The sequence below is a fragment of the Astatotilapia calliptera genome, chromosome 23 (genome assembly GCF_900246225.1).
Source record: "Astatotilapia calliptera chromosome 23, fAstCal1.2, whole genome shotgun sequence".
In the NCBI taxonomy this organism is placed as follows: Eukaryota; Metazoa; Chordata; class Actinopteri; order Cichliformes; family Cichlidae; genus Astatotilapia; species Astatotilapia calliptera.
The window spans coordinates 11,192,689-11,205,476 of NC_039323.1; the positions used below are offsets into that span (position 1 = coordinate 11,192,689).

A 12,788-nucleotide genomic window follows, 5' to 3' on the forward strand; every position below is an offset into this window, starting at 1 on the left:
GTCTTCATGTGTAAATTCACCCCTTAAATCACTGATACAAACTGTTTTGTTTTTAATTTAATACATTTTGAGTGTTCTTAGCTTTCAGTGTGTTCATCTGTGTTTTAAACTAGCAAAAATAAGTCATTTTATCATTACAAATAGCAGCTGCAGGCGTACATCGCTGCCTCTGAGGTAAATTATGAATAAGCATGAAACATCCAATAAACGTGCAGGGTCTCAAGGTTAACAGGAAGCAGATCGTGGCGAAGTCAGGTTGATATTGGTATGCAGCGACACATCCAGGTCTCACTGGCTTCATGTTCCCCAACAGCAACCTAACTTCAGCACTGCGAGCTAAAGGAGACTGCTCAGAACCAAAACACGGCTCTTCACAGACAATTTCAGGGTAAGTGTCCGGTTATTTTGATACAGGCTTTTTATTATAAAATCCCTAACTCTGACTCACTCCATCGGGGATCGGTATAAGCAGTGATAAACACTCAGAGACAGTAAAAAAAAATGCTAATTTAATGCTGACAACTAGCAGCTAGCTAGCTGTACATCCTCGGCTAACGTGTGCTAGCAGCAGCCTGCCATCCGTGTGGGAACACATGACAGCAGGGCAACTTGTTAGAAACTTCTGGAAACGTGTGGTTGGCTTTCTTGCTGTAGAACAACAGTTAACATGTAATGTTGAGGTGAAATCGCATCACGTCACGCTAAAATCGATCAATAATCCCGATCGATTCAGAGCGAAAGCAGGTTTTATTTTAGTGCTGTTAGCCTGTAACAAGCTCAGTGGTGTGTGACTGACAGGGGATCTTTAAACACTGTTTTTGGGCTTTAATCTGAATTGGAATCCGTGTTTTGGGAGGGCACACACATTAAGAGTTAGGCAAAGGATCATTTTTGACGTTGTCTCCCGTCTTTTTTTTTTTTTTTTTTTTTACCAGAGGGGTCTGCTAATGACTGACAGAGAGGAGATTATGGAGTCGGATAGCCACGATAATGCGCAATCAGCAAAGAAGAACAGCAAAACGTCGCTGTTGGACAGCGGAGAAGACTTCGAGGTTTTAGATGAGGAAGACATTGACGACGACGAGCCGCCTCCTCTGGAAGATGCCGGGGAAGGGAAGGTGAAACCCACAAATTCAGAAAATGCAAACGCTGACCCCGACCCTACAGGTCAAGTCGATGAATGGCTGGATGTTTTGGGTATGTAGGACCCATGATGTGCTCCACAGCAGTGTAGGCTGTGCTGCACTTTCCTTGATTAGTGATGGGCATTGAGCCTGATATGGACAGTGGTCAGTGTTGTAATACATGTGACCGTGTCTAATTCCAGGTAATGGGCAGTTGAAGAAAAAAGTCCTGAAGGAAGGCGAAGGGCGAGACAGTCGACCACAGAAAGGACAGAATGTGAAAATCCGTCTTAAAACGAGCCTGGTGGACGGGACTTTAGTAGAGGAGAAGCCTGATTTCGCTTTCACTTTGGGAGATGGTGATGTAATCCAGGTAAAGACCTGTTAGATTAGTTTATTAATGCCCTTTGCAGAGGTTTGTGTGTGGAATTTGCACACTTCATGTGTGATTCCTTAATTTTCTCAAGAGAGCTTTTCTCCTTTTCAGGCACTGGATCTGACAGTCCAGCTCATGGCGCTGGGGGAGGAGGCGCTCATCCAGACTGATGCCAAATATGCATATGGTGCCAGAGGAAGGTAAGGAAGTGTTTGAGGCTGTTTTTGCATGTTGTTATTTTTAAACTTTTTGTATCAAAGTTTAATAATGGCCTTCTCACAATGCTAATTCATTTAAAAGTGGGTTTCAGTTCTCTGTCTTGTCCACTTATCTAATGAAGCTTTAGTGACTTTCTGATCACACTTTGGAGAGCACAGGTCTTGGCTTGTACCACCGTTTCTCACAACAGTTTTTAGAGTTAAGTGAGGGTTATCGTGGCCGATAAGGCCGTATCGGCACATAGCTAATATTAGCCGATCTATTGGTGTGGTTCTAGTTAGAGGTTACAAAATGGTTTATAAAGAGCTTTAAATTAACCAATTAAAACAGAGGAATCCTTCTACAATAATGCATAACAATAATAATCTCATAGTGATTTAATATTGTAACAGGAACAGGGAAAACCCAACAATCAAACAACAAAAATCAAAAAGTAATTACCCCCTAAACCTGATAACTGGCTGTTCCACCACCAGGCATTTGTGATGCCTTCAGTGAGTCTTTCACGTCACTGTAGAGGAACTTTAGCCCACTCTTCTTTGCAGAAATGCTTTAATTCAGACACATTGGAGGGTTTTCCAGCATGAACGGCTGTTTAAGGTCCCGCTGAAGCAGTACAGTCTGATTTAAGTCCAGACTTTGACCTGGACACTCCAAAACATTCATTTAGTCTTTCTGAGCCAATCAGAGGTGGACTTGCTGCTGTTTGGATCATTGCTCTGCTGCTTGATTTCGCTTAAGCTTCGGGACATGAAGTGATTTGCGGACATCCTCCTTCTGGTATGGAGCAGAATTCATGGTTTCCTCAGTTACAGCGAGACGTCCTGGAGCAGCAGAGCCCCCCAGACCATCACACTACCACCACTGTGTCCACCTGCTGCTGGGATGTTCTCTTTATGAAACGCTGTTAGTCTGATGCAGATGTAACAGGACTCAAACCTTCCAGAAAGTTCAGCTTCTGTCTCATCAGTCAGAAGATTTTCCCAGGAGTCTCTGGGATCATCCCGCTGTTTGTTGGCAGATGTGAGACGAGCCTTTGTGATCTTCTTGGTCAGCAGTGGTGTTCTCCTTGGACTCTCCCATGAAGGCCATTTTTGCCCAGTCTCTTTCTTATGGTTGAGTCATGACCTCTGGCCTTGTTGTTCTGGTTCTTCTGTGACCTCCTGGGTGTATTTTGGTAGGCTGGTCACTCCTGTGAAGGTTCAGCACCGTTCCCAGTTTCTCCATGTGCGGAAAATGGATCTCACTGTGGTTCACTGGAGTCCCAGAGCCTCAGAAATGTCTCTGTAATCTTTTCCAGACTGATGGATGTCAGTGACTTTGTTTCTCAGCTGTTTCTTTAGATCTTTTAGCCTGCGTCACTTTGTCAGACAGCTTCTATTGAAGTGATTCAGCAGCTCTGACAGTGATCAGGCCACAGTTCATTTATCATTTCACAAGGGGAGCAGTTACTTTTTCACACAGGGCAGGTAGGTTTGGATACCCCCCCCCCCAATTAATTTAATCTGAAGCATTGAAATGTGACAGATATGCAAATAAATAATACATTGGGAAGGGGGAAATACTTTTTTCATGGCACTGCACACCCCGTCATTCCCCACAGAGCTGCAGAGTCACACTGGTTTGTGCAGCTCTCATCTTTCTGATTTTTGTTTATATCGCCCATCTCGAGAGAGACACAGAGAGGCGTTGTTGTCTGCCCGGTAGCTGGTGGCATCTCAAAGAAACGCTTTATTGATGCTGCGCATTCATTAAACCTGAGAGTATTTTTAGACTCGCGAACGCAGCAGTGGTTAATCGTCTGACTGTGGATGTATCTAATTACTGCTTGTAAACTTTAATGTAATGTTTTCAATAGCTGCAGAATACTTTTATATAAGAAAACATAGTAATATCACAATGTAAAAAGTACTCGATGAATGAAAATGCTCTTCCACACTTGTGTGTGTTAATAAAAAAGAGAGGGAGCGAGTGAGAAGAGTGATGCTGTACCCGTCACTGCTGGTCTTCAGTTCGTAAAGAAGTCCATGTTTTTATTTCAGAAGATTTTTAGTTTTTTTTTTTAGTTTTTTGTTTTTTTTCTTCATTTGATTATGTGCGTCTTTGATGCAGTGCTATATTGTGATCATAATGAAGTTCCTAACTTTCATATGAGCTGAAAATTGAAGGAAAGCCATAGTGCTCCTCTGCACTGCAGGATTTTTCTCTTTTCATTATGTAGAAAAGTGCAGTGGTTTCTTTCCTCGGACCAAACTACCCTTCATTCAGCAGTTTTAATATTGCTGCCAGAGGCTGCTGTTCTGTGGAGATTTTTTATTTTATTTTTTAAGCATCTTTTTAGAAATGTAAGTGATCCATCATCAGGACGCCTAAAGAAATACATCTCCAAACGCTGAAGCAAACCTGGACGGCTCTGTGCACAGGTTAAGCTAATCTCTAATGCAGACTTAAATGTTGATTTAAAAAAAAAAAACGCATCCAAGCACTACATTTTAAAAAGCTAAACCTACTTTTTACTGGACAAAAACGGTTTTTCGTTCTATGCAGGGACATGTGACAGGTCCTGTTTCCTGTGTAATCCAGTGATTGTTGACTTTTACTCTCTTAAACCCTGCCTCTGATTGTTTGTCTTTCCCTTTGTAGTCTTGAACCTGCAGTTCCTGCAAATGCTGAGCTGTCCCTAGAAGTGAAACTGCTGGAAGCTACTGATGCTCCAGACCTGGAGCTGCTACCCCCTGCGGAGAAGATTGCCCTGGCCAGCCAAAAGAGAGAGCGGGGCAATGCCCATTATCAGCGCGGAGACTACGCCTTTGCTGTCAATTCGTATAGCATTGCCCTGCAGATAACGGAGTCTAGTTCTAAAGGTGAGATCTGCCGATGCTCACGTTGACGATGCATTCCTGTAAATTTGGATTTGGCTGTTGTAGTGAAAAGACATTATCAGCTTAACCAGTGTTCCTCTAATGTAATGACGCACCATTTGAATAATAACTTGCACTGTTCTTTTTTTTTTTTTTTTTTTTTAACTTCTTCTTTTGTTCCTGCTGTAGTTGACATCACCCCCGAGGAGGAAGAGGGGCTTTTGGATGTGAAAGTGAAGTGTCTAAACAACATGGCTGCTTCTCAGCTGAAACTGGACCACTACGATGCAGCGCTCAAGTCCTGCGTGTCAGCACTCGAACACCAGCCAGACAACATAAAGGCACTTTTCCGCATGGGCAAGGTGCGCGTAGCTCTCGTGCTTTCGGTTTCCTTCTGTCAGTAAACTCGTTGGTTCTCTTATTCACGGGTACCTGTCTTTGCTTTAGGTGCTGGCCTTGCAAGGTGAATTCACAGACGCCATCCAGACTTTAAGGAAGGCACTTAAACTGGAACCAAGCAACAAGGTATTTTTGGCCATCCATTCTTTCTCTTATCTTTATCAGGGTCCTGCGGGCGGTTGGGTGAGCGCTATCTCAGCTACATGAAGGGAAAGAGGCGGGGTAGACAGGTGGCCAGTCTGTCGCAGGCCTAACACGGAGACAGACGAGCGTTCACACCCACATTCACACCTATGGGCAGTTCAGCATCACCAGTTACTTTGGACTGTGAGGGGAATCCAGAGTACCTGGAGCAACAGTGCTAATCAACATGGCTACATGTTGTGGTGTTGACAAATAACTGTGTTCCTATGGCCAGCAGATGGGGCTATAGGGTAAAGTATCTCTATTTTTAGAGCCAATTGATCAATTTAAGGGGTCCGTCTCCAGATTGTTGATCTGAATAGGTTCTACTCACATCCAGCACATAAAGTGTTTCTGTTCTGCTTATACAGCCGGGTATACGTGGTTCTTTGGCAACGCGAGGCCGTTTGACGAAACTCGTCTAAACGTGTGGGCTTCTTGGATCAGCTGTAAGCTGCAGCAACTTGGTGCTCGTGCCCAGAACTCCCCACTTCAGTCCTACACAAATCTGTCAAACAGCACATGGCCTGCAAACCTCTTTTCAGCCAACACACACAGTGCAAGTATAATGGAGTGTTTCTGTGGCTCGGGTGAATTGCTAAGTTAATGGGCCTTTGAGAGTAGTTGGAGAAATGCAGCTAAATGTCTGATATCTGCAAATCTGAAACAAGTACAGAGGTGTAGCAAATGGAATAAACCAGAGGTATTAAAATGAAACGTACCAAAGCTACATTTAAAAACAAAGTAGATTAAGAAACTGAATCAAACTGGGGGGGGAGAATTCAGATTTCATAAGAGTCATCATTGTGTGTCACCATGTTTCTAATTTGGTGCTATATTTCCCTTTTTAATGCTAAAATATGCCACAAAAACTGAAAAGACTCCTTAAATAACCCGTGTTCTAACAGCAAGAAGCGTCAACAATACCGCGGCACTCTCGTTATAATAAATGAGGCGGTCTTGGACAGGCGCAGGCGTATGAAGTGACAGGATGACGCACTGTCGTCCTCTTCTCTAATAGACACACTGTCTGCTTTTTTCTTCTTCACTGGTGTCAGCCATTCACACCCCCATCTCAAACTCGGATGCGTGAGAGATGATTTTCCTGTCTATTTACTTTTTTTGAAATGACATGTGGATATGACTGGTCCAATTTAGACGGCCTTCGAACGTCTCAGCACAGCGTTTGGACACATGTGCTCCTAGAACAGGATGTTTAGTTTACCCTTATCATTTCTCTCAGGGACAAGTTAGTCATCTGTCAGTTTTGTGTCTTTGGTGAGCGGTTGATGGTGCCATTGCGGCGTCTTAGGTGGAAACTGACAAATCCTTTGTGTTGAAACATTTCCACAGACAGAATACACGGTTAAGTGAACATTACTGTAAACTCAATCTTTGATCAGGTTGTTTTACTAAGCAGAAAAAGTTTTTGTGTCTGAAAAAGCTAGTTTGCTTAGTCACTAGCAAGTGACTCATGTAGCAGACCATCCTGGAACAATAACTAGACTCATATCCTGGAATAATTGTCACCATGTGGGCAAAATGATTTCTTGGAAGACAAAAACATGCATACACAAATCAAATTTCATGTTTCACCAGGATTCGATTATGTTAAGTATTTCATCAGTACTGAAAAATATTGGTCGTATTTCTCTTGCAAAGCTGTGTTTTCTGCTTATCGTCGTCCTGACGTACGTGGGACGCAGAAATCGGCACTCCAGCTGCGTGTCCTGCACGTCAGCAGGTGTGCTAGACTGAAGAGCAGCTTTGAATCGTCTAATTGTCTCGCCTGTTGTGTGCAGACGATCCACGCTGAGCTCTCCAAGCTGGTGAAGAAGCACTCGGAGCAGCGGGGAGCAGAGCAGGCCATGTATAAGAAGATGCTCGGTAACCACTCTGATAACAGCAGCACGCAGAAACCACGCGCCAAGTCTTCATGGGTGAGACTGTCGCTAAAACACGGAGTTAAACCTGTGGTTCAGACTTAATCAGTATTACCAATAAAACAGGATGTGGAGTTTTGTTTGTTTGAGCTTTTCAGTGAGTCAACAAATCATTCGACTTGCTTAACATGCACTCTACTTCTGTTTCCCCAGGGTCTCAGCTGGAAGTGGCTTTTTGGCGCCACTGCAGTAGCCATCGGCGGCGTAGCCTTATCTGTTGTCATAGCTGCTAGAAATTGATGCGAACCTGTAGCGACGGCCTGACCAGTCCCACGCAGCGGGCCAGCCGAAACACAAAAGCACATCTGGCAGTGCCTTCTGACCTTTGGTCAAAGGAGGTGGAAATGTCAGTCGGTCAGTTGCCTCTTCGCCGTCACTCTCTCCTCTCTGCTATGTTTGAGAACTTTGTGACAAATTCGACGTCATCGGTAATGATGTAATATGGGAGATGTAATTCCAACCTTGTAAATGTGTAGGTTTAATAATATCTGTCGTTTTGAATCTTTTCTTTTGCTGCCATCGTTTTTCCAGTCTGGTAGTTCAAAGCGATTATCGGAACGCTGAAGCGAAAAGTGTAAAAATAGATTTAAGAAAAAAGAAATCAGCTGCTGTGAAATGTTACCATTTGTTGCTATAGTTCAGTGTCAGATTGTGCATTTGAAGTAATATTTATTATGCAAGAGACACAATTTCACTTTCTAATGGCGCACACACACACGTTTCTAATGTGCACTACCTCTGTGACCCTTTGTACTGATTCTACACACATACACACTATTATTGAAACACCTGTAGAGCAGTACTGCAGTCTTTGGATATGTTTAAGTTGGTGGGTGTACGCTGAAGTTTGTGGGGGTGCAGAGAGATGGTCTTAAAATTGTGCCCACGTCATTAGGAACTACGAAGGAGCCTGCGAGTGAGAAACGCCTCACGAAGAGTCGCAGGTAACGCAGACACCTCTCCGAAAGCAGAGGGAAAGCAACAATCAGAGGCAGCATACATTATTTAGCACATGACTGCGGGATTACATTTTAAAACCAGGAGATTTATTCATGCTCTGTCATGTGTACCATCATTCAACCGCCAGAAAAAGAGAAATGTAGATGTATATAATATATATTTTCCCCTAATTGAGATGCAGTTTTTCCCTTTAAAGTGACAGCAGAGTACGGTACAGGTAATTTCTCAGCAGATGGGTGAAAGTGGAGTTTATTTTTCATTTTCAGTAAATTATACCTCAGTATCACAATTAAGACCAAATGTTGAAGGATGATTCTCTGAAGGCCATGTTGAGTGCGTGCGTGGGTTTGTTTTTTTCCACCTTTGTAATTTTTTTGTGTAGTTTGCCTTAAATTAAGTTCCATTTGGTGTTAATTTATTTTACTGCTTTCCTACCTAGAGTAAATGCGACTCCAGTAAATCTGTGCTTTCATCAGAGTAGCTGGTAGCCGCATCGACTCGTAACACTTGCTGATTAAAGTAATTATGCCATTCCATGCATTTGTTAATTTTGTATTGATCCCAATAAAACATGTCGGTCATGAGACTACGGTTTCCTTTGTGTCACTTTCTGCAGTTGTGTTTCACAGATATCGACTGTTGCACTGATTCATAAAAGGACCGCAGCTGCTCTGCTGCATCCATGTCTTTTAATAGAGAACGTGGAGAACATGCTCCAGATCATCTGCCTGTTTTCTTCTGCTTTTCTAAGTCAGTCATAGTTGGGCAGCTCCATTCTGAGGTTCCCCTTAGCATCTCCTCCTATCCAAGCATCTTACTTCGTCACACCAGCCCTCTGCATGTTCTCCTTCCCTACATCCATGATCCTCCTCTGGGCTGATCTTTTCCTCCTGCCTGGCAGCTACATCTTTATCATCCTCTGTCCAGGATATCCACTCTCCTTCCTTTGCACATGTGCAAACCACCTCATCTCTCTGACTCTGAGCTGTCCCTCTGTTGGACTTATTTCCTGTACTTCTTTCATCACAGCAGCTCTCTACCAGCTTATAAACCAAAATCACCCTGCTTACACTCACTTCTATACCTCTCTTGTGCTGATCCGCCTCCCAATCACACACAGGTATTCTCTCTTGTTCTTGACTTTTATTCCGCTTCTCTCCGGTACATACCTCCACCTGCTCCTTGTACATGTCCTGCACCTCTCTCACATACAGTCACTCCTGACTTCCTCATGCAGGATCACACTGCATGAGGACACTCATCTCCTCTCCAAGACATGGTGAAGCTCCTTCTCGATCAACACATCTGGAGTGCTCGTTCTCAGCATGAAGCCAAAACATCACAGAGACAGTTAAATGAATTAAATCAGAGATAGAGTCACTGTCCATGTTTTATTGGTTTACAAGCGGACATTCTCGGGTGTTGTGACTATACCCAAACCATCATGGTGTGTGTGTTCTTGCCTTCAGACATTGACGTTTCGCTGACGTAATCTGATGACCTATCGTTTCCCTCTACCTACGCGTTTCTGCTGGGCAGTGCTGGCTCATATAGTCAGTGTATATTTTTCAGTCGTTAATAAAATGACATAATTACAAAATATCCAGGAAAAAAAAATCAAAGTCATCTAAAATATCAATTAGTTTTAAGTGTTCAAAATATTGAAACAATTTAACATCGCTCAGTTACCAAACTTATAAAAGCAACACAGGTGTGACGCTGTAAAGTGTCATCATCATCATCATCAATATCATCGTCGTCGTTATTATTTCTGAGCAGACACTCGGGCTTTGCCCACGGGGCTTCCTCGCTCCCCGGCTCGTTGCTGCATATTCATTGAAAAGCACCGGGACTTCTCGGTTTACGGCAGAGCGCGTCCGTGCGCGTGGTGGTGGGAGCGAGAGCAAGATGGCGGCGCTGAAGGAGGAGCAGTGTTACGGACTGTCCTGTGGAAGAGTGAGCAACGGCAGCAATGTCTCCGTGTTTCACGTCAAACTCACTGACAGCGCGCTGAAGGCGTTCGAAGCCTACCAGAGCAGCAGGGTAAGCGGCGCCTTTTCGGTTCCGTGCCGTCCCGGTCGGCTCCCGAAGTCCGTACTGGCGGCTGTGACAGGCGGAGGGAGGTCGGTCCCCGCTCCGCCTGCCTTCACGCTGAGGTCCACGGCCGGTTCGGTTTGATGAGCGTGTAGTTTAGCGAGCCCCGGCTGTGGCCGGGTGCTCGGTGGGTTTTCCGTGTTTTTGTAGCTACACCCAGACACCCCTCACTCCAGCCCGGTGCCACTGGACCCGCAGCCCGCTTACTTCATCGCGTTGTTTCAGCCTCTCTGTGTAAACTTGGTATCGGCCACTTGTCTTGCTTAAATACGTCTTTTATAACATAGAAGAATTATCAGTGAAAATTAGTCATTTATGGCACGTGTACAGATGTTTCCAGAAAGTTTGGTACCCCTGTCATTTCTCTCCTGTTTTGTTTTTTTTGGGGGGGGGGAAGTGGGGTGGTGGTGGGGGCAAACCTTGCTAGCTAAACTAGCCATCAAACTGCCCACACATGAGGGTGTCTGGTGCCGTCGGTTATCTGAGCCCTGTCCGCTCACTTTAAGCTGTTACCTCTCTCAAAGCCTTGGCTCGGCAGTGAATACTTTGAAAAAGCACTCGGTATTCATGCGAAACATGGGCATTTTTTTTTTTACCCAACCCCCCTCCTCACATCTAGTAAATGCTCATCATGTTCAGTTTACAGCTTTAGACATTGTCTGAAGTTACTGGACACTAGATTCAGCTCGTGGGTTTCTGGGTTGCTTTTTGCTCTTACTCGGCTTCTTGTGTCCACAGCTTTAAGTCTGATGGTGGCCATCTAACGTTTCAGCTTCTATAAATATTTGACAGGGAAAAGCTGACAGGCCAGGAGGAAAGGGCCTTATCTCCAGCTTCAGTGGCTGTGTATAGCAGGACTGCAGCTGACAATCCACAACAGTAAACTGTGACAGGTAACTGGGTGGCCACTAGTTGTAGGAAGAGGTCTGCCTAATCAAATACAAGGCACATGGAAGGAATGAGCATTAGAAGGTATCTGTGATGGTTATATTAGGAAATGATGATCATTTAGGACTTTGGTGTTGTGATTTAGAGATCTGTTAGCAGTGCATTTGGCCACAATTTTATCAAAACACATGCCATGTGAGCTTTCTTACGTTACCCGCTGAAAACGTGCCATACCGATTGTCCACTGCTGTTACCAGCCTGACTGCTTCCCATGAAAACTTTCATCATCTGGCATCTGCCTCCAGTCTCGTGAAGGAGGCAGAAACTTATTATTATCTCGCAGATCTTAAGCTTTAGCGTTTAATCATGCCTTCCTGATATTTCCCAGGGGTGCAGGTTAGAAAAACAAAACTTTAAGGTGAGAGTTCATTGCAGATATGAATATGTTAGATTAGTCAAGCAAATTGTTAAAACTGTGGAACACTTGGTATTTATTTGGCAGAAAGGCTAAATTAACTGATTATTATGGTTATCGATGGGTGAACCTGCCAGAAAATATCTGGCAATTTATTTGATTTTTAACTTTTTATCGGTCAGAGTAAATTAAACCATTAATCTAAGAAAATGCTCTCCTCACAGCTCCGTCTGTGTCCTGTGCCTGTTCCACGGTGGATGTCAAACTCTTCTGTTTGACAACCAAGATAAATTTTCCACATGTATTTTTCCCAATAACATGACTCTATAACCCACCAGTGGGGAGAACCGCTGCCCTTCTAGTACGTTCGTTGGCCAGATGAACGTTATGGCAGTTTTCTATGAGCTGTGGGAGGTCACAGAGTGCCATTGCTTACTGATTTGGTAACACTGTCTTAACTGTGGGACTAGAAATTCCCTTAGGAGGCAGCTGGTCGTTGCTACCTCCCGAAATGGGCTCCAAACACTGAACTGGCAGAGCTTTGAGGATAACTGCTGCCCAGTGCTCATTCAATCTGCAAAGGCTCAAATTTGCATTAAACGACTCAGAGTACACAGGAAATTGGTCAGCTGGAAGTTTCCTTTGATAACATGGATGTCAGAGGAATTGAAAACTTGTTTCACAATCCAGAAGATGTTCTCCTGAAAGTGGCCCTTGAACTGACGTGCAGACGTGTTGCTAAACTCGTATAGCTCATTGTGAGATTATCCTGACCTCTTTCCCTGTTATTTGACTTAACCCTTACTCACAGTTTGAATGACTGTGCTACTGACTAATCAGATGTGTGGACGATATAGAGAAGTGAATGGTTTTGGAGTAGTAAGGTGATAGAAACTTTGCTGCCTCATTGTGGGGATGTTGACTCTTGGCGGGCTCAACGGTTCACGATTCGCATTCAAACTTTTTGTGTTGAGCGGCATCTCTGAGGTCGGCAGGTTCTGAGCTCTTGCTTAGTTTTGGGATTGCTATATGCCAATAAGCACAGGACTGCAGAGGCAGTTAAGCACTGTTTTTATGACTTCAACAGGTTCATTGGACAGATGATGAGAGATTATTAAACCACCCATGTGACACAGAACAGTCCTGCATAGGTGTGCACGTGTGTCCTCTAAAGAAGATAATCAGTCTTATAATGTTAGTAATGTTGGTGTCTGCTGTGTTAATTACACAAATGAGAGCTTTACATATTTAAAAGCACTGGAATGAAATCCAAACAAAGGCTAACACTGGGGCTCAGGAGCGGTGCTCTTCTCAACTGAAGACCCT

The 12,788-nt window shown here is 44.0% G+C and overlaps 2 protein-coding genes across 2 annotated transcripts in view; both read left to right on the forward strand.

Moving 5' to 3' along the window:
• Nucleotides 1–214: 214 nt before the first annotated feature.
• Nucleotides 215–8,651, forward strand: fkbp8 (FKBP prolyl isomerase 8). Its single transcript, XM_026157609.1, has 9 exons — nt 215–388; nt 936–1,197; nt 1,328–1,497; nt 1,612–1,700; nt 4,363–4,583; nt 4,770–4,942; nt 5,028–5,105; nt 6,965–7,102; nt 7,259–8,651. The coding sequence occupies exons 2-9, from the start codon at nt 948–950 to the stop codon at nt 7,343–7,345; spliced, it is 1,206 nt and encodes a 401-aa protein (XP_026013394.1). The 5' UTR covers nt 215–388; nt 936–947; the 3' UTR covers nt 7,346–8,651.
• An 818-nt stretch (nt 8,652–9,469) lies between these two features.
• The window catches only part of ell (elongation factor RNA polymerase II), a 37,421-nt gene continuing 34,102 nt past the window's right edge, over nt 9,470–12,788 (forward strand). The window contains exon 1 of the mRNA XM_026157608.1: nt 9,470–10,108. Coding sequence (XP_026013393.1) covers nt 9,974–10,108 — 135 coding nt within the window. The 5' untranslated portion in view covers nt 9,470–9,973. The remainder of the gene's footprint in view (nt 10,109–12,788) is intronic.